The 21,618-nt window shown below is 43.8% G+C and overlaps 1 protein-coding gene across 1 annotated transcript in view; it reads left to right on the top strand.

Annotated features, from left to right (window-relative positions):
• GORASP2 (golgi reassembly stacking protein 2) overlaps positions 1-13,539 on the top strand; it is a 30,278-nt gene extending 16,739 nt beyond the window's left edge. The window contains exons 3-10 of the mRNA XM_019554335.1: positions 4,156-4,359; positions 4,763-4,849; positions 6,825-6,955; positions 7,564-7,696; positions 7,821-7,944; positions 8,420-8,506; positions 11,506-11,616; positions 12,504-13,539. Coding sequence (XP_019409880.1) covers positions 4,156-4,359; positions 4,763-4,849; positions 6,825-6,955; positions 7,564-7,696; positions 7,821-7,944; positions 8,420-8,506; positions 11,506-11,616; positions 12,504-12,802 — 1,176 coding nt within the window. The 3' untranslated portion in view covers positions 12,803-13,539. The remainder of the gene's footprint in view (positions 1-4,155; positions 4,360-4,762; positions 4,850-6,824; positions 6,956-7,563; positions 7,697-7,820; positions 7,945-8,419; positions 8,507-11,505; positions 11,617-12,503) is intronic.
• Positions 13,540-21,618: the final 8,079 nt, after the last annotated feature.

The raw sequence follows: 21,618 nt of genomic DNA, 5'->3' as shown, positions 1-21,618 counted from the left end.
CTTATCTTGCTGGGATCCTATGACCCCAGCTGACTTCCTGCCCTTTGGGCAGGGGGCTGGACTCGATGATCTCCCGAGGTCCCTTCCAGCCCTGATGTCTATGAAATCTATGAAATGTTTCCGAAAGATGATGCGACTCTTCTATGCCTATCTTGTCTTCCATTATCTGTAATGTAAAATAGTGAAACTGCATCTATGCAGACTTGTCAGCAGAGATTTAAAAATTCAGAAGTACTTCAGAGCTCCCATGATCAAAGTGAGGCTCTAATGCTAGGGACAGAAATTAAACATAAATTGGTGTAAGTGATTGGAAACTGGTTCAAATCTGTAACGCAACGTAAGTTCAGTGCACATAAACCACTTTCAAAATGACTGAAGCCAGTTTAAGATAAACCTGGATGGATGTAGTATCAGACTTAACTGATTTAGGTTAAACTGGTTTATTCAACTTCTGTCCCAGATCCCCTCCAGGTGCAAGTTAACCTATAGTTAGTTCCCCAACATCCCAGGATGCTTTGCACCTCACCCAGGAAAGCCCCCTTCATGGGGTGGGCAGGCTAGCTCTCTCCCAGGCTGTTTGCTCTAGCTGAGTAAGGAGGCATGCACTAATGCCCCCCAGCTTCTGGCCTAAGCCACTGCAAGCATGTGGCTGCATTTCAGTGAATGTCTGTTTGCTTGCTTATTGGTTCAATCTGTGCTAACCTGTGAAGACTGAATCAATTCAATGTTGAGCTTCTTGATTGTCTGTACTTAGAGCCATTGCACTAAACACTGGTCCAGTTCCTTCAAAGAATTAGCACCTGAAGCCAGAGTAAACTTGAAGCACCATTATGACAGCTGTCAGAATCGCAAGGTTCATTTTTTTTAAATCGTTGCCTGTTAAAGTGAAGTGTGAATGTTTTATAGCCTATATTTAGGATCCTGAAACAGTTTTTGTACATAGTTTCATAGTTAGCAGGGTCAGAAGAGACCTGAGCAGATCATCAAGTCCGACTCCCTGCCATGGCAGGAAAGACTACTGGGGTCAAATGACCCCAGCAAGGTGATTATCTAGCCTTGCCTTAAAGACCCCCAGGGTAGGAGCCAGCACCACTTCCCTTGGAAGTTGGTTCCAGATTCTAGCCGCCATGACAGTGAAGTAGCGCCTCCTGATGTCTAATCTGAATTTACCCTCTGCCAGCTTGTGACTGTTATTTCTAGTCACTCCTGGTGGTGCTTGGGGGAACAGGGACTCCCCCAATGCCTGTGGTCCCCTCTGACTAGTTGGTAACAGGCCACTAGATCCCCCCTCAGACTTCTCTTGTGGAGGCTGAACAGGTTCAGGTTCCTGAGCCTCTTGTAGGGCCTGCCCTGCTGCCCCCTGATCATGTGAGTGGCCCTCCTCTGGACTCTCTCCGTGTTGTCCACATCCCTCTTGAAGTGCGGCAGCCAGAAGTGGACTCAGTACTCCAGCTGAGGCCTGACCAGTGCACATAGAGGGGGAGGATCACCTCCTTGGACCTCCTTGAGGTGCATCTGTGGATGGATGACAGGGTACAGTTGGCCTTCCTGACTGCATCCCCATGCTGCTGGCCCATGTTCTTCTTGGCATCAGCGATGACTCCAAGATCCTTTTCTGCCTCTGCACTGACGGAAAGGGAGTTCCCCAGCCTGTAGGTATGGTGCCGGTTGTTCCTCCCCAGGTGTATCACCTTGCACTTGTCAGTGTTGAAACCCATCCTGTTCTCATCCACCCACCCCTGTAACCTGTCTAGGTCCGATTGTAGCCTATTCCTTCCTTCTAGCTTGCCCATATCCCCCCATATCTTAGTGTCATCAGCAAATTTGAACACGGTGCTTTTTACCCCCTCATCCAAGTTGCTGATGAAGATGTTGAACAATGCGGGCTGGGCTGTACTTGTGGGTGCTGCTTGGTTTGGCGATCCAAAGCTTCCTCCACCCTCATCTTCCCCTTCTCCAGCGGGCTTTAAATTAGGCTCGTCAGGCGGAGATCCGCCAACCTAGAAGAGAACACATGCTTACCTTTAGGGGAAAGGTGAAGCCCATCCCATCCAAGCACGTCTCATCGTGATGTGCAGGTTGTTGTCAAGGAAGCCAAAGTCCGCCTCAAGACACCATTCCCAAAGCCGCCAGTTGGTCTCTGTGATGCATGTCTTGTGCTGTCTTCCATGTCCGCTCACTGGTAGGACGGAAGAGAATACCACCTGTGCACCTATCTCCTTCAGCATGCCCCCCAGAGCGTGGTAGTCCGCCATCAGGTGATCAGGGCTTCTCCTGGCTGCATTATTAGTACCCACATAGATTAGAACCATGGGGTAGTAATCAGTGGGCTGGATCACGGCCTGGATCATCCTTGTCACAAACTGAATCTTTGCTCCGGGTAGCCAGTAGACCTCGTGTGTCGAAGGGTCCTAGCGAAAGATGGGGCCCTCTGTACCTCTCAGGATGGAGTTGTCTATGACGATCACTCGACACTTTCTCCTCTGGGACTGCTTGGCTCCTTCGACCTGCTCAGATCATGGAGAGTGTGGAGTTGCCTCCTCTCTGGTTGCCTCCTCTCCTTTCTTCTTCTCCAGTGTTTCCAGGGCCTCGTATCTGTTTTCCAGCCTGATTGGAGGAACTGGTACTGTTGTGTTGTGAGCTGTCCTGGTTCTGGAGGTGACCATCTGCCACTCTGCAGTGGAGAGCACCTCCCAAGGTGCTTCTTCCTTGGGTGTGTGGCCCTGCAGGGAAAGGAAATAACCATCAATTCATCCTCCGCCTCCCTGATTCCCCTCGGCCTCCTAACCTCCTCCTGGAGCTCCCTTACCTGCACCTCCAGGGCCCTAAGGTGGGCACCTGCAGGACGGGTGTGGGGGCAACCCCTGCAGGCCAGGGAGTGGGGGGATGCCAGCTCCCCCATGGGCTCTGTCTGGGTGGAGGCCTCAGACAAGCCCTGGGTAGGCTGTGCCCCCGGGGCAGGGGCCCTAGCAGCACTCCACGTCGACACCATCGTAGGAGTTACTGTTTATTTATAGCTTAGTGCAGTGCCTTCACCCTGCCCTAGCAGGAGTCTCCTTCGTAGCCCTTCCTGCTCGCCCGCCGGCGCAAACGTAGATGCAAATGCTGGCACGCTTTTACAGAGCGTGCCTATTTGTACGCTCTGTTCGTGCGGCACGGCTCCCTACTGGCTCAGCTAAGAGGGATCCAGGGGACTTCCCCTCCGGATCCAGCTCAGCTGTGTCCAGTCCCTTCGCCCACTTACCTCAGGGGGATCAGCTGATGCTCCGCTGCTGCTGCGTCCGCCTCTGCCTCAGGTCAGGTAAGGGGGCACACGTGCATGCAGGACACACATGTGCCTGGATTCCTCCTCTCCTCCCTGATCCTGGCTCCCGAGTGCCACAGACTTTGATTAGCTCTTTACAACTAGAAAGTCTAGGTTTTGACTACTCATTTTCCATTTTCAGCCCCTATTGTCAACCATGTAATTAGTTTCGCCAGAAGACTTAAATTTAACAATTGTAGTTTAAATCATGTCAGTTTTGGGTCTAATGATTTTTTTTTTACTATTTCAAAAAGGAAGCTTTCATTTGCAAATTTAAATTGGGGCCAGATTTGTGGCTCTAATATGGCTTTTGAACAAGCAAATAATGCAAGTTAGTGGATTCTTTGCTATAGGAGTATTATTTCACTTGGAAAGTATTTTTAAATGCTTGCTTACTCGCAAGTTTAGAAGGCATTGTTACTTTGCACTTTTGGAGTAAATAAACGCTCCTGATTTTCTCATTAAATAGAGTAACCCTGCAACTGATGTTTTAACCCCCAACCTAAGCAGAAGTACTAAGTAAGAAGATACCATTGTTTAGCAAGCCTAATTACTACAGTATCAAAGCACAAAGATTTAGCTTGGATTGCTTATCTTTTTTTTGCATTTGTGCACATTTAAAATGCAAAATAAATATTACTGTGAGTACAGAAATTCTAAAATTTCACTTCATAGGAAACCTGGTGGAATAGAAAGTTTATAAAATTACAGCAGCTGCTGTGAAATAAATATTTTGAATCTTTGCTATATATTTTCTATAGGTCTTGGAAATGTGAACCTGGCATTACAGAATTGACCATTTGTTGTTGTTAAGCACTAAGCCCAAAGGTTTGTTTTATGTATGTTTCCAGAATAAAGACAATGACACGCTTAAGGATCTGTTGAAAGCAAATGTTGAAAAGCCTGTAAAAATGCTGGTGTACAGTAGCAAGACACTGGAACTGAGAGAAACATCAGTAACTCCGAGTAACATGTGGGGTGGACAGGGCCTGCTGGGAGTGAGCATTCGTTTCTGCAGCTTTGATGGAGCCAATGAAAACGTATGGCATGTGTTGGTATGTAAAGTATCTCAAAGATTTCTCTGACTGAAAAAATGTATTGCTTAAAAGACAATTTTAGCTGAAACTAACAAGCATTCACTCCTCTCTTGGGAACAAAGTGTTTGTGTGTTAGGTGATTCTGTTTCAGTGAAAACATGCATTCGGGGAATATTATCATATCTTACATTTCTGTGCATTGTGTTGTAATAGGAATTTTGAATGTTTTGTGGTATCTTAATAGGATGGAAATAACATAGGAGTTTAATTAGACGTTTTCTGTTTTGTGTTTTTTAAATCCAGTCCATTTACCAGGCACCTTGATTCCTTTAGCCCAAAGTGTGTGTGTGGGGGGGGGGGGGTTACTTTTTTCTAAAACGAGGAAAATATTTAACTTTGTGACTTCATATCTTGAAACTAGGAAGTAGAACCAAATTCTCCTGCTGCTCTAGCTGGTCTTCGGCCCCATAGTGACTATATCATTGGAGCAGACACAGTCATGAATGAGGTATTTATACATGAACTTTGAATTACATTTACTTAAATCATAGGCATAGAATGCATGGGGGCCCTCCTTGGGAAGAGTCCCACCTTTCCCTAATTGGGTGGGGCAATTCCAAAATGGGAACATCATGTCCTGGTTCTGACCTGTATGATTCTGGGACTGCATTTGTCCCAGATTCACAATATTATGCAGGGACTTGGGTTTTCTATTCACCATGAAAAAATGTGGGAAACAACTGATTTCCCCTTGCAGGCTGGCAGAGTTCTAGCCTGCAAGGGGCTGCAGGATGCAGGGGGCACCACGTGCACATTTGCACGCACCCACATGTATGTGGCTGGGAATTCAGCCCCAGGCAGCAGTGAAAAGCAGCTCCTCTGGCTGCCTCCAGAGAAGTTGCAGGGGTGGGGGGAGCAGGGGGGTCAGAAGTTGAGGGAGGGAGTGAGGCAGGGGATAGGCCTGGGGACACTGCCCAGGTGGGGCGGTGCATGGGGCTTGGAACTAGGGTGGGGAGCAGGACAGCCACAGGAGCCTTGTCCATAAGTGATGGGGAGAAGGGTAGCCAGCTCCCTGCCACTGTGTGCACCCCCAGAGAGGGGGACGGTGGGGCATATGCCCCTCAGATTTCGCACCCACATGTATGTGGCTGGGAATTCAGCCCCAGGCAGCAGTGAAAAGCAGCTCCTCTGGCTGCCTCCAGAGAAGTTGCAGGGGGGTCAGAAGTTGAGGGAGGGAGTGAGGCAGGGGATAGGCCTGGGGACACTGCCCAGGTGGGGCGGTGCATGGGGCTTGAAACTAGGGTGGGGAGCAGGACAGCCACAGGAGCCTTGTCCATAAGTGATGGGGAGAAGGGTAGCCAGCTCCCTGCCACTGTGTGCACCCCCAGAGAGGGGGACGGTGGGGCATATGCCCTTCAGATTTGTGCATGGGACAGGGTGGATACAGGCTATCTGAAGCGGGCTCTGGGCTCCCCAGCCTGCTTTCCTTCCCTTGGGAGCCTCACGCCACCCATGCCGCATCCAGCAAAAATTAAAGTTAGTGCCAATGACTGAAATATTAGAATGGCCTCAGTGTTATATTAACCCCCATATTTCCTTTTGTCCAATGCTAACAGTAAACTGCCACTTGGGGAGAGGAGCTCTGACACTGAGTGCCTGCCCTTTTAGAGTACACACACAGCTGGTGTTCAGAGCACTACATAAAGGTCCCTCATACAGTCAAATGGGATTAGTATACAATTAGTTGGGAAGCTTTATTAATAACCAGTATTAAAAGTCAAATCTGCGCACTTATTTTTGTAGTTAACTTTAATACGTAGTTTGAGGTGTCTTACCAGATGTAGAAGCTAACTTATCTTTGAGTCTGAGGATGTAGATAACAAAACAATACTGCATGTTAAACTTTGCTGTATGTGATAAAGTTTCAGGGTTGCACTAAATGTCTCCTAAATGCCATGCTGTATAGCAGGGATGTCAAACTTATGTGGCCCTGCAGGCTAGATGAGTGCAATGGGGTTGGTCCACAGACTCTGTCAGGTCCAGGGCCCTCCCCCTTCCCCAGCATACCTGATCTGGCAGCCACTGGCCAGTTTGGAACGTGGGCTGTGTGGGGTATGTATCCTGGAGCGGCTGGAGTGGGCACCACAGTGCAGTCTGGCCAGAGCAGAAGCCTCTGGATCAGGTATGCTGGGGAGGAATAGGTGAAGAGCTCTCATTCAGCCCGTGGATCAACCTTAAGCCAGGGTCATGTGCTGTTGTTCCTGTGGGTCCGATCAGACCCAGGGACAGCACTGGGGACTGGATGGTGGGGCTTTGTGGGCCAGATCCAGCACATGGGCTATATATTTAGCACTTGTGCTCTGCAGGATTGAGGGCAATAAGATGCCAGTCTCCATGATTTTAGGTATACTAAAATTACAATGCAAAAAAAAAAAAACCCAAACCCCCCCTGATTTTGAAATATTCCTGTGTTTACATTGCAGTCTGAAGATCTCTTCTCCCTTATCGAAACACATGAAGCAAAACCATTAAAACTTTATGTGTACAACACAGATACAGATAATTGTCGGGAGGTGGTGATTACTCCAAATTCTTCCTGGGGTGGGGAAGGCAGGTAAGATTATTTAATGAAACAGAAGATCATAATGTTTACAGCAGTACTTATCTCAGTTATAAATAGGGATCTATTAGGTTTGATTTTTGTACAATCATAATGAGAGTTATTGGCTCAAGTATTCCTGCTAATAAGAAAAATTATATGCTGATCATTTTAAGGTCTGTTTTAGTTTTGGCCTGTGGAGTTTTTTTGTTTGTTTTAGGGTTTTTTGTTGGGTTTTTGTTTTGAGTTTTTTCAGCTAAACACAAAAATCAACTAATTAAAAATGAACAAAACATCAAGTCTTACTTCTGAGCAATTTTGAAATTGTAGTTATGCTGTAATGCACTGTTAAAGATGAGTCTAGTAAATAAGAGATGTTTGCAAGTGACATGCATGGGTGCTACTTCTGTCTAGTTAACATTAGTACAAAAAGCTTTATTTTTCACTCAACTCTAAATACGTTTTATAGCGCAAGACTTGTGTTTTTAGGAGTGAAAGAAGTGGTTCCTTTCCACTGAGGCAAGTTCATTGTTAAATTTGTTGTTGTGGGGTCCACAGTGATAATATGACTTAAGTTCAGACTGGCTTGTCAGTCTAATTTTTAAATGTTCATATTTTAAAAGCCTAGGCTGTGGCATTGGCTATGGGTATTTACATCGGATACCTACACGTCCTTTTGAAGAGGGAAAGAAAATTTCTCTTCCAGGACAGTTGCCAAGTGCACCTATCAGCCCACTTAAAGATGGTTTTACAGAGGTAAGTTTTAATGACTTCTGTGGCTTGATTAAGTGGTTACTGAAGTAGAGCAACATTTATACTTTCATCACGGATTACAGTGAAAACAAAAATACAAGCACTAAGACTTGTCTGTTTTGGTAAGGTTCAGTTGTCTTCAGTTAATCCTCCACTGACAATACCACCTGGAACAGTAGGACTTGAACAGAGTCTGTCAGGACTATCCATTAGTTCAACTCCTACCACTATCAGCACTGTACTCAATACAGGTATGTATAAAAATAGTTCCCTACTGAAATGCATTAATACTTTGTTGATTTTCTGTCATTCAGAAATATGTATTTCTCAGTTAATTTTCTAGAAAAAAGCTGTTCATAGAAATGTCATATGATTTGTAGATATCTTCCCTTTGTTCTCCCCCAAAATTATTTTCTGGTAATCAGGGCCAAATGCATTTAACATCAGAGTCCTTTGGGGAAATGTTGTATTATTTTTTTTGCCTGAAGATGAGGGGCTCCAAACTAGCTGACGTCCTGGGTTCAAAGTTGCTTGTATCACATATCTTACAAAAGTGGCACAAATTGATGTAGAATAAAAGGTGAAGAAGAGAATTATATGAATCTTTGTTCCCCGCCCCACCTCCCGATTCTCCTGTTACCTGTCCTTTGCGACATGGGATAAAATGATGCGTACATAGAAATGGTATAATAGAAATTATGGTATATAATTTGTATATTTCACTAGGTGTCCCAACAGTACCATTACTGTCACCACAAGTCAGTCAGTCCATCCCTTCAGTGCCATCAGTTAATCCAGCGACGACATTACCAGGTAATGACATTAAACATATCAAATAACCTTATGTAGTATAAAATGTTGGAAAGGAAAGGGAGGTTTGTCTCTTCTGGCTCAATTAATAAGAAAATAAAATGTTTAGTCGTGCTTTGTCATGATGTGTTCTATGTGCTTTAAGGCGCATATGCGGGCAGTAAGCATGATTTATCCAGATAGATAAATATATGCACACACGCAGGGATATATATAGATGGCCAATGAAAAATGATTCCCTACTAACATATCAATTAACATATCACCTGATGTAATCCATACGTTCTCAAGCAATAGGATTTTCACAGCCTAGAAAGTCCTTACTGTCAGAACCCTTTCCTGATACCCTATCAACATTTTACCTGCATTCTTCATTATATACCCACATGTAACAACTGAATTGTCTTCCTTCTTGGTATTTAAAACCTTTCAGGTTTTAAAAAATATGTTCTTTAGCTGCCGTTTAATGCTTGAACTCCAAGTGTTTCTTCATGCCAAGTCAGATCTTTCATTTTTTGACCTTTTTTTGGTCAACTCTTGGAAGTTAGGGGTAGGACTGCTACATGCAAGACAGGCTGAGAAGCCACTCTCCCTTTGGTGTTTAGAGGGCAACTAAAATGATGGAGAGCATCTAAACTGCTACCCCTGAACTACTGATGGATCTGGGGCTAAGATACCTGTGCTGTTAGCAGAGTTTATCACAAATATTGCTATATGCGATAGCTAAACGCACAACACAGGGAAGCTTTCTGGCTTCAGAAGAGACAAAGGTATGGCGTGAACTTGGAAGTGTTCTTTCTATGAGCTATGCTGACTCATGTCATGTGTTTGATCATCTTGTAATCTCTTGTGTTGCAGCATGCTGTATGTGCTTAGCCTATACATGAATACATATACAGTAAAAGTTCTGTTATCTGACATCTTATCTTACAAGCTGGTATACTCCACTAACCAGCATGCTGCTTGTAAGATAAAGTGAAATCAAAAGTGCCCACCATGGCACTTCCGGTTTCTCCGAGCCCCCATGGCTCAGAGCAAAGCAGCCTGAGCTGCTGAGCCCCCATGGCCCGGGGGCATAACAGGCTGTGTGGGGCCTGTCTCCCTGTCCCATGGGTGGGCCCCACGGGAGGGGCGGCGATGCTGTGAGAGGGGTGAAGGGACACCACAGAAGCAGTGGCTGGGGCCGCTCAGTTAACCAGCATATTTTGTTATCTGGCATCCCCCATTCCCAGGGGATGCCGAATAACAAAGCTTTTACTGCATACTGTATACTTGCACTGAATTAGCTTATTCATTATAATAAAATTCTGCATATGGTTAAGGGAATAGTTTAGCAGTTGATTTTGTTAGTCATTCTAGCATGAATCATTGCAAAAGAACCCCACAGTTCATTGCTTAACTGATGTAGAACTATCCATTAAGCTATCTGCCATAAAATGTGTAGTTTTGATTTCATTATATTTAACATTTTGGAATTCCTATACTTACAGTGGCAGACCAGCTGTATTTCCACAGAGTATTAATTTAACAGTGATTTTTTTTTTTTTTTTTTTTAAACGCATCCTGCTGCATTAAAATGTTTTTATTTCCTCAGGTTAATAAACCACTTGAGTTCTTTGTATTCTGAAATAAGATTTTGACAGGTTTGATAGACAATGTGTGACTTGTGGTAAATTCTGTCCTACTTTTGGTATAAGATGCAGTTGTGAATCCTGGAATATAAGAGAAGTTATAATTTATTTTTACCTGCTGATAAAGCTGACAAATTTTGAAGACTTGCTGTAACTAAAAAAAAATAACTAAAGGCAAAGTATCTCAATATAGGAGAAAAGTGTAATAGAGCAAAGTGCTTGTGTAGAATTCACAAATCCTAAATACCTGTACTACAAAGTTAAAATGTTAAACCACTAAAAAGTGTAGTTTTTAATAAATAAAAGAGTATGAACATTAATTACCCTGTCAACTTGTGCTCCCAAAACAGTGTAAGCGTGATTTTGAAAACAATAGGAGAACTGCTTCTATATAAATGCTTGTACTAGTGAAACTGTAAAAACAAACAAAAAAACCCTATAAAAACTATTTTGCAGCTAAAAATAGGCTTTACTGTTATGAGTGTCCTATGTAAAAGTCACACTAATCTTAGCTTATAGTTGAAAAGAAAACTGTCTTTGTAAATTGGAGAGAGTCTATCCCTTTTTAATTGCTTAATAACTTATTTATGAGGCTAGTACTTCTTATATCTTTTTTTTTTTTTTATTAAAAACATCTGTTTAATAGGAACAGTGGAAGGAAAGACCCAAATAAGTTTTTGTTGCTACAGCAGTAACTTGTTTCAGTACTAGGCCTCATTGAGAGAAATACTTTGCACGGGAATATGGATCTTGTTCCAAATATCCTTCACTCTTTGGGAAGAAAATGAGAGATGGAATACAAAAATAGACAGGGTTTAAATTACAGAACAGCATGGGAATAAATATGCCATGTTAATGCAATTGTTATACTGTGTGTATAACCCTTGACTCTGCAAATTATTTTAAAGGTTTCTCTAATTTCTGAATATCATGTATATTTGACTGCAGCCTTTTCTGGTTTTGTTTTTAAAGCAAATGGTAGCACCTGCAATTGTGTTAATTATATGTAACAAATTTGTGCTACTTTTCTAATTAGCTCACCCAGATAATGTTTGAGAGCACAAAAGTGCAACATAGATCCATAGATGTTTAGTTCAGCTCTTTTTTTGTTTATTCTGGGAATTAAGCCATTGAATACAAAATGTTTTCTTTGGGGTAAAATAGAAATGGGAACAGTGCTTTATCTAGCCCTAACTCCTGATATTACTACATTTTGGGTAAGCACCTTTCAACAGGAGTCAAAAATTTGAGTTTCACTTTACAAATGGAATAGCAGGTAACAATCATACTAAAGGAATTATGAAAGAATATTTAAATTATTTGGCACTCACTCTTGACGTTTATAATTTGTCTGTCCCTTTTGAATTTTAGGTCTGATGCCATTACCAGCTGGACTTCCCAATTTAGCCAATCTGCCCAATCTTAATTTACCTGCACAGCACATAATTCCTGGCGCAGGATTGTCAGACATCATACAGCCTGGTAGGCCTCTTACTGCTTTCAGCATTACAACTATTAAACTTTTGCAGACCTATGAAAGTGTACATACAGCTTAAAGCTGACTAGATGCTTGGTCTTGTAAAAATGTGGAACCTATATGTTCATGGGTGTAGTTTTGCAGAGCATGAGATGAGTCTTTGAGTGAGCTTAGAGGTGAATAGGTGTAGTGCCCCCATTGTTCAGCAGTAAGCAATTCTGTTTAGTTATGGAATGTCCCAAGATAATCCACTCCAATCTAATCTTCCTGGTCTCAGGTGTCTGGATATGGGTTTTTTCTTTGTTCTGATTTATGGTCTTCAAAAATACTTTGTTATGAAAATTAGGGGCATGTATATAGTTATGTGGGAGGGCACAGTAAAAGACACTGTTCATATTTTCTGTATAGTAGACGGAGAGATCGAAACCACCTGATTAAATGCCAAAAAGTACTGACTAACTCCATATTGATGGCCCTGGATAAAACTGCTTGCTCAGTATGTATTTTCAGTAACCAAGAAAATTGGAAGCTTAAGCAGAATAAGGATTCTGTTGAGTTCTTGCTTCTGCCAGTTTCAACTTGTGTGGGAAAAGTCTCATTAGTAGTACAAATACATTAAAAAAAATATACACTGTGGTGTATATATAGGCTGGTTACCTCAGAGTCTATTGTCATTAACACTTTTATCCACAGACTTTTTGATTTCCAGTATATACTTAAGGTTTTGAAACTAGCCTTCTGAGTTGCTTTTGAGTCTACATTTCAATTGTGCTTCCATAGAGTGCAGTGTGAGCAGAACAATAGCTCATAATAGACAAGAGAATAGGCAAGGAAAAACTTCACCTTTTTGTTTTAAAGTGGTGTGTGACTTCAGTTTACTTTTTATTTCTAGGTTTGCCACCCCTTTCTTCCATGCCTCCTCTCAATCTGTCTGGGATAACAATGCCACCTGAATTACTTCCACAGTTCCCTTTGATCACAGATGTATCTACTCCACCTACAGATCTGCTTTCCTCTATCACTCAAGCAGTTGACCCTGGCACTACTGTAAGCACAGAACAAACCTCTCTATTCACTTTAGATACTAGTACCCCTACTTCTAAGGTGACAACTGCTGACAGATTAAATGAATCCACTACAATCAGTGAGAAAACAACTGGGGTCACAGATGTACATGCTTCTGAATCATAACTCCTGGTCATTCTGTTGGATTGGCTTGGTATTTATTTAGCCATCGGATGCATATCTGAAGATGCAAGCTGTCATTAATTTCATACTAGTTTGTACTTTATCTGTAGCAGTCCTGTAAATAATACTGAGGCTATAATAAATTAAAGGAAATGGGATTTATACTGTGTGCTTGGTGGGAGGGGAGGAAGAGTGTGTGTACTTAAAAGTAAAGTAGTAAACAGACTTCCTCTGCCAAACTTGGAGGTGTTTTTAATACAGGCTGACAGCTCTAGTCTGCTAAGCCTCTCCTTGCTTATGATTTCCAACTTTGCTTCTCTTAGAAATGAAGCAGATCTTATGTGTGACGTTGATAAATTGCATTTCTCATCCTTGGCCAGAATGAGAACTTCATTACTACAATGGGGGTGAAAGTGTTTATTTCTGTCTGAGTTGTAAATTTTAGCATTACAGAACTTCCAACTAAAGATGTTTTATTAAAGTTGCTGAATGACCTGTTAACTGAGCATCTTTTTATTCAGCTTGTATACAGATCTTTATTTTAAGCTCCTAAGAAAAATACTCAATGTTTTGTAACTGCTGCTACATTGCTGCACAAGCCCACTGTAACATGGCATTTGGACGGAAATAAAGGAAACGTTAACTGTTGAACAAAGTTTTAAACTAGAAGTTGGCACTTTGTGAGTATTATAAGATACGTCAATGCAGAAAACACGTAGCAATAAATTCCTGGAATTTTATCCTATGTGTGACAAAAATAGCACATTTATTTGCTTGCTTTATTTAAAAAAAAACCTGTAAGTCCACCATTTTTGGCCCAGAAATTGTTTTCTAACTGCAAAGGAAATATGGATATGAAGGAGATGAACCATATTTGTAAGTGGAATGCATGGCTGATGATCCCTACATCTAAATGTAACAATGAGTCGCATTCACTGACTGGTCTGTATGGAGCACAACTTGTCTTTCATTTGCTGCTCATCTTGCTCATTTTACATGAGTGGCTTCATCCCAGAACACTTTCTGAGTGCAGCAGGATTACTAGGGGAGCACCAATAAAGATATTTTGGGCTGATACCGAGGTCCATATTGGCCAATACCAATCTAATTGCTGATATAGACCCTGGCAGCTTGGAGAGCATTGTCTGGCTGGTAAGTCTTTAAGGGGGAAGGGGTATGGGGGGGGTGTAGATTGAGGGAGGGAGTGGGGCTGGGGCAGGCACTGCACAGCCGAGTGGGGCAGGGTGCAGGATGGATCTGGTGACCGGTCCAGGGGGTGTGGGGAGCAGTCCCTGCTGATGCGTGAACCCCTGGGGGAGACATGCCCCCCCAGTCTGTGTGGGTTGAGGGCAGGCTGCCTGCTGTGCACTCAGGGCTGGCACCAGCCTCTTCCCAGTGGCTGCACTTGAGATGGGGCAGGGGGTGATGACATGGGGGGCCACAGGGGAGCTGCAGCTACCCCAAAATTCACTGTAGCTCCCCCATAGCCTTCCTCCCAGTGCTGCTGCTGCTCACCCCAAGCACAGCTGTTGGGAAGAGAATGGTGCTGACCCCAAGTACACAGCAGGCAGCCCGCCCTCACCCTGCACACAGATACAGGGGGCACATGTCCCTCCTGGAGGTGTGCACAGTGGTGGAAGCAGCCCCCCACAACTCCCAGATGAGCTGCCAGCTTTGTCCCATGCCCCAGCCCCACTCCCTCCTGCACCACAGGGGCTTTGATCTGCATCCCCCCAAAAAACTTACCAGCCAGACACTGCTGTCCAAGCTGCCAGGCTGCATGCTTGTCTGTGTGCATACAGCATTTAACGGCAACAGTATCAGCCAGAAAAAGCAGATTGGATTGCCAGTGATATCGACTTTCCTTTTATCAGTGCTGATACAATATGGATCAATATATCGGTGCCCCTCTGAGGATTACTTTATCTACTACTGAAGTTCAGCACCAAACAGCTTCTTGCACAGTAGAACTGCACCCATTAAAGACAGAAAATAAGGTGCATCAGGTCCCCTCTCAAAATGTTCTGGTAATTTGTTGACTTGCCTCCAGAGGTGGGCCTTGCTTTTTTCAGAAATATTTTTGTACTAAAACAGAAAACAACCTCTTCAAGTCTTAAGTAGGCTACTGCCCACCTGCAGCAAATCTGCTACACAGGGGGTGAACAAGCTGTATATCTCAACAGGAATTGAGATCTCTCTGCTGTAGTCCCCTAATGCAGTAAGCACAGCTGGGCCTTTAATAGCTGTATGATTACATTGGTTTTTGTTTGTGAATACTGATTTCTTCTCTCCAGGAAGAATTATACCAAGCGGAAGCCACCTTTTGACACAGAGATGTAAGATAAGCCTTAAACTAACCAGTACCCTTATCCTACTCTCCACTTAATGGAGAAATAATGAATGGGAGGTTTTCAAAGGGAAGAGACTTTCATAATGTCTAAAAGTCTGGCGCCAAACAACTTGAACATGTTCAGGTCTGTTATCTCTCCTGAGGCTCTACACAGCTGTACCACTGAGTGGCTCCGTACATCTCTCCATTCACTTAATCACCTAGTATTTATCTTTTCCCTGCTTTCAGTAAGACCTACCCATACCAACTACAAGCTCTCATGTGCCACAGAGTTCTAGTAAGATGTAGCCTCCTGCTCATCAAGACTGTTCTGTCTTTATATTGATAGTCCACAATAAGGATTATTCCTTCTCTATGTAAAAAATAAAATTATTAGTTTCCATAAATTACAGCTTTAATCTCAGGCTCCTTCCTAGCTCTAGTCCCAATCACCTTGCACTGAAACCTGGAGATAGAATTGGGAACAAGGTATGGAAGAAAGTAGTAGTATCACAGTAGTTTAGAGTAGGGGAAGGAGTTCTCAGTAAGAAGATTGATGGACTGGGATGTCACTCACTCACTGCAGTCCTGAGGTTACCTTGCATCTCATGTGCTGTGCCATGCCGTAAAGACTCTCAAATGCAAAACAAAAGTCAGCAGAGCTACTGAAAACCCAGTGATAGCTGATGGCACAGCATGGAACTTTGCAGCTGTTGCAGAACTGCTGTAGCAGAAAGTAGGGTTTTGAGTTTAGTGTAAATCATACTTTATGAAGTAGCTCTGCATTGCCAGCCTCTCTTCTGTTGGCTTTGGGGCTGTTAGACAGCCTTTGTATGTTCTGTCTTTGTCTCAGTTTATATATATGTATAAATACACACACGAAAGTAGTGCAGTTCTGTAATCAGAACTTCTCTGAAAGCATCACTCTGGCATTTGCCATTTACAGCTCCTGTCACTGAAAATTTGCACAAAACAGTATTTATAATGTACCTCATGGCTGGTGCTAACCCCAAACTCTTATCTTCACAAGCTGAGAATGTTTTCCTTTTTATCTTGGTTTTTTTTCCAAATTAGGTACTAAGCAAGTAAGACAAAAGGCAAGACCTCAGTAGCTTCTTCCTGCAGCAGAAACATAAATATCCTGTCCTCTTTCCTCTGGCCTCTTGCTCACACTTCAGTGATCTGCAGAAAAATCTGTGAATTTTTGCTGGCTGCTTTGAAAATCCAGTGATAAGATTGGCAGTTTTGTAGCACTGCTTCCCCTACACATATTGCTGTTTTAGAAGATGCAACCCCTTGTAGCCCTTGGACAGGGGAAGCTTATGTTAAGTCTCTTTGGGCATCTATACACATGCTCTGGGGTTGGGGAGGGTGTTTTAATTATAGCGGCTCTGAGACCTGCTCTAATTAAAGTACCTGCAGCATCACATGTATTCAGTGATGTTCTGTGCTTCAAAATGGGGCATGTAAACCAAAGCTCATTTGACTTTTAGTTCAACTGTCTCCTCCCCGCAACCATTTTGAAGCACGGGGACACTGAATAGACATGATGCAGAGGCTCCTAGAGCATGTTAATTAATTAGCACATGTCAGAGTAGACATAGGTGTACATGTGCCTTTTTGGTCGTCTTATATCACCAGAACAACCACTATTTAAATTATTTCAGTGTTTTATCCATCTAGATGGGACATACACTATGGCCTACTCACTAACAGTGACCAAATGAAGTTCATTACTTATAGCTAGGACTCCTAGTCCTGCCTGATTAACAAGAATGCCGTTACTTGAAAAGTGGGCAAAAGCCTGAGATATTTTCATTCCCACCTCTTCCAGTGGAGAGTGAGTTTGCAGGATGGTAGGGGTATCTACCTGTACATAATGAGACTTCACTTCCATCTTCCCTTAAAGACAAACACTATGAACCTTCAAGATATACTTGAATATGCAGTAACTTGAGGATGGAAGATTAAGAGTACTTGTTTAGTAGGCAGATGGTGGAGCTAGGTCTGGAAACCAGATCTAAGGTCATTCATTAATTTCTACCACTCTCTGCATTGAGCCATCTGCATATGAACAACTAGTTAACAAAACCAAATCCATCTTCTTAGGACCTGTTATATGTGGGGTACTGACTGCTATAACTGAAAGAGAGAGCTCAATAACTGCAAACTGGAAATAACACCAGCAATTTCCTTCTGAGGCAGTTGGGACAAGTGAATTAGCTGAAAGCTGATGAGAGCAGAATTAAAACTTATAAGAATGCAAACTCCTAGACCCAGTGCTAAGTTTCTAATTTTAATACTTAATGTTACATTAATGGGGATTTTCCCCTTAGCATAGCATTGAGACACTAAACAAGAAGGCTAAGGGTACTTTCCATTTATAGTAAGAATACCCGAACAGCAGCATACTTTTCCTGTAACTGTAGGGCCAGGTCAGTGCTACTTAATGGCAAGATATTGTAAGTTATTGATGTACTTAAGAAATGTTTACACCTATTCAAAAGGATATTGGACAAGTACCAAGCCTATATTGTCACTGCCATGACAGCAAGGTAGGCTGTATCCAAATTTGGACACTTAGGCCGCGGCCTGATGAGAACAGCCATGTGGTATGTGGTGCTGCAGACACATTCACGGCACCACATAGTGCACATTCTGGTGTTGTCTGTGATGCAAGGTAGCAGCATGGGGAGAGGGCGGGGGGGGGGAGGGTTGAGCCTAGGAGAACCAGGGTCGAAAAGACTCACTCAAAAAAAAAAAAAAAATGGAGCGCGGTGCACACAGGGACAGCATGCACCACCCAAAACCAGAGCCTGGCTGGCCAGAACCACACTCCAGCTGCTGGCTAAGCTTCAAGCGGCAGGATCGCAGCTGCTGCTGCCCCTGGAGGTCCCCAGGAACCCAGGTAAGACTGCTGGGGCCAGTCCAGTGCTGGCCCCAAGCCTCTCCTACCCGACCCGGGGTAACCTGCCATGTGCCAGAGGGCACATGGCACAGGCATTCCCTGGGGACAAGCAGAAGTAGCACAAGGTGTCACACTTCTAGTTGTCCCTGCAGAAACAAAAGTCCACGCTCGTGTGGACATAGTGTGAAAATTAAAGCCTCCATACTGTAGTATTTCTTGTGCTTTTTGGAAAGTTCCAAATTACTCTCAAACCTACAACATGCTGATTTTATTCATAAATGGAGTAAATATTACCGTCAACCCAATGGTGGAAGGCCTTTTTTCCTCCTTTCAGCTTCTAGTGTCACAAAACCTTGGATCTTCCTTCTCTACCTGTTCTACTCAGTGGTGTCTTCTCTTCTGACTACATCCTGCCATCTCAACCTTGGAGCTTCAGTTTTCTGTTTTCATTGCACAGGCCGTGCTTTGGAGCCTCCCTGACTATCAGTAATTTCTTGAGGGCATCATTTTTGTGTCATTCACTCTTTGTCAAGCCACCTTAGCCTCCTCATGTTCATTCCTGCAAATGCCCTTCCTTCTCATTGCTCAAGTTTCAATTCCCTACCGGAGCATCAGAGAATAGTAGAGAAGCAGGGCTGGAAGAGTCCCCCAGAGGTCATCTAGGCCAACCCCCTTCCTGAGGCAGGATCATCCCTATCTAAACTATTCTATGCAAACCATAATCTAAGCTCTATATAAGACTGCCATCAACGCCAACACAATGCAGACCTAACACCCAAACCTGCTACAGGTAAAGCAGGGGAACCACAGCAGCCTATGTCCTAAATGTTGGCAATATATGCTCAAGAGATTCTGGGTAGATTCTAGCTATGCTTCCTACTACAGAGGAAGGCAAAACCCCCCACAGTCTGTACCAGTCTGGCCATGGGGTAAAGTTCCTTCTTGACCCCATGGCAAGGAGTCTGACCCTGAGCAGATGGGCAAGACCCAGTAGCCAGGAACCTCCAGTTTTGATTCCAGCAGGAGCATTTGCACACCCAATCAAAGTCCCCAGTCACAGCTGTAGCCAATATCCAATGCCTCTGAGGAAGGCCAAAAATACTGACACAAGTGGCGGGAATGGGGAGAAGGGGCAAAGCCCAGAAGCAAGGGAAATATCCATAACAGAACATAGGTGGTACCTGCACCTAGATCAGTCCTGACCAGTAGCTGCCCAACCTCAGCATTAGCACCTAGAGCGTTATATGAATTCTTTTTACCTGTATCTATTTTTTTCAGTCTTTCTCTGGTCCTTCAGGAGAAGGAACATGCCGTAGCTCCACTAGATGGTGCTGTATATTTGCTTTTGGCCTTAGCTGGCAAGGGCAGGTGAGGCCAGGCCCAGAAACAATAGGTCTGTGGTTTTTCTCAGAACCTAACCCACACCTGTATAAGTGCCAACTGGACATTATGAACAATATTTAAAGAATTAAGAAAACTCTAGGCACCTACCATTTTTGATATAGAGTAGCACAGTAAAGAGATATGTTTCAGGCAGGCTGATGCTGAATTCCAGTAAGTTACTGCCCTTTATTTAATGAATTAAGCAGTCAAAGTAGTTGCAGCATGCAAGTGCATTGTTCAACTTGAAAACAGTGCATTGTGGGCAGGGGACATCTCATAGTCAGCAAACAGGTCAGTCATGCCTCCTTTTTACAACCTAGTGGTGCAGGGTTAAGCTTGTGGGTTTGGCACTTAGGCATCTCAAACCAGGAACCAGAGCACATTACATGTGAATGATGCGGGTCTTAGTCATCAACCTGTAGCCTGTTTTGGCTGGGGCGATTCCATCCCAATCTTCTCACTCGAAGCAGAGCCACTGTGCAGCAAAGAATTTAAGATTCTTTAGGCCAGGGTGCGGGCCTGCCTGTTGCTTAGTGGTTGGAATATTTGCTGTATTCTGAAACTATTTATGCATTTTACGTTACGTGTCTGGTCCAGTGACTGTTTAACCCATTCACAGATTTTTGCAAGCTGGACCAAAGAGCATTAGTGAAGCCAGTCCTAGCACTTTGTGCTGTTTTGCCACAATAGCCTATTTTAGTAATAGTCCTTTTGTTTAAGGGCTACTTTACTAATTGCAAGTTACATGCACTGGTTGCATAGTTCAGTGCTTTGTTCACTGGTGAGGAAATGCCAAGCTCAGTTTCTCTGCTAGAAAAATCAGCGAAGGCTAAAGGATGTAAGAACTGGAACGAGTGTGCTCAGGCTGTAAAAGGTCCAATGTACACAGACTCTTAGTTGTTCAAGGCAATCTCTGATGGAGTACAGGCCAGGATTTTATTAATATTACTAGCAATACCAGTACAGACAACTGACCTTTCCCACTGGGTTCTGAGTTAAATTTGGTCACTGCTAATTGCCCCATCTGACATTTTCTGAGCTGTTGAAAGGACTTTATTCTTGAGGTTGTCTTCTGTTCCCAGTGGCAAAGTACAGCACAAATCCTCTTCTATTAAAAAGTCTCCTCCTGGCCCTTTTGTTTTTCAGTCAGCCTCTTTGCTAATCATATTCATGAGGCAGTTAATCCACTTCACTGTCCATGGTTTTGTAGAATGAATATTAACAGTTATGACTGAATTAGAACCACCAGCAATTCGTATTTTTTGCACAGAATAGTGAAGCAAACACATATCTTCCACATCCTCCACACTCCCCAGTGTGTAGGAGTAGACCAATGGATCTCAACCTTTCTTGGCACCCTTTACTGGACTTGAGGCCCCCCTACATTACTTTTGTGAAATGAATAGCAACCAATTAAAAAAAACTACTATACATATTACAGTGCTTATCTCCTTGCAGAGGGGCTGGAGAGTGGGGGTATAGGATTGTCCAGTCAAGGACAAGCCTAAACCTGTGCTTATCTCTTCCCACATCACTTATCTCCTCACACCTCCCAACCCCCTTCAAAGGATATGGTAGCACCCCAGGTTACCCCAGCCCTCTGGTTGAGAGTCACTGGGGTAGACCAATTAATGATTTCTTTGCCTCCATTTTCCTAAGCAGGGACTGGAACAGTCACCCCCACGCTGGACCCCCCTCAGGCCCCAGGGGAGGTGCACCTGGGCCAAGGGTTAGTGAGGAACTAGTTAGGGAACTTCTGGAGGGACTGGATGTATTCAAATCAGCTGGTCCAGACAATCTCCACCCTAGAGTACTGAGGGAATTGGCTGAGGTCATTGCAGGACCCCGGCACGGCTTTACGAGCACTCGTGGTGCTCTGGAGTGGTGCCAGAGGACTGGAAGAGGGCCAACGTGGTTCCTATCTTCAAGAAGAGGAGGAAGGAGGATGCGGAAAACTATAGGCCAGTTAGTCTTACCTCGATCCTGGGCAAGCTGTTTGAGAAAATTCTTCTGGCACATATCCACAAGGGGCCAGCAGGGGAGATTATGCTTAGGGGCAACCAACACGGGTTCATTAATGGCAGGTCCTGCCAGACCAACCTGGTGGCCTTCTGTGATCAGATCACCAAATCCTTAGATGCAGGGGTAGCAGTGGACATAGTCTTCCTGGACTTTTGGAGGGCCTTCGACACCGTCTCT

Source organism: Crocodylus porosus, unplaced genomic scaffold (assembly GCF_001723895.1).
Source record: "Crocodylus porosus isolate Cpor-Errol unplaced genomic scaffold, CroPor_comp1, whole genome shotgun sequence".
NCBI classification, from domain to species: domain Eukaryota; kingdom Metazoa; phylum Chordata; order Crocodylia; family Crocodylidae; genus Crocodylus; species Crocodylus porosus.
Note: the sequence above shows the minus strand (reverse complement) of the source record. Positions and strands in the feature narration are given on the sequence as shown.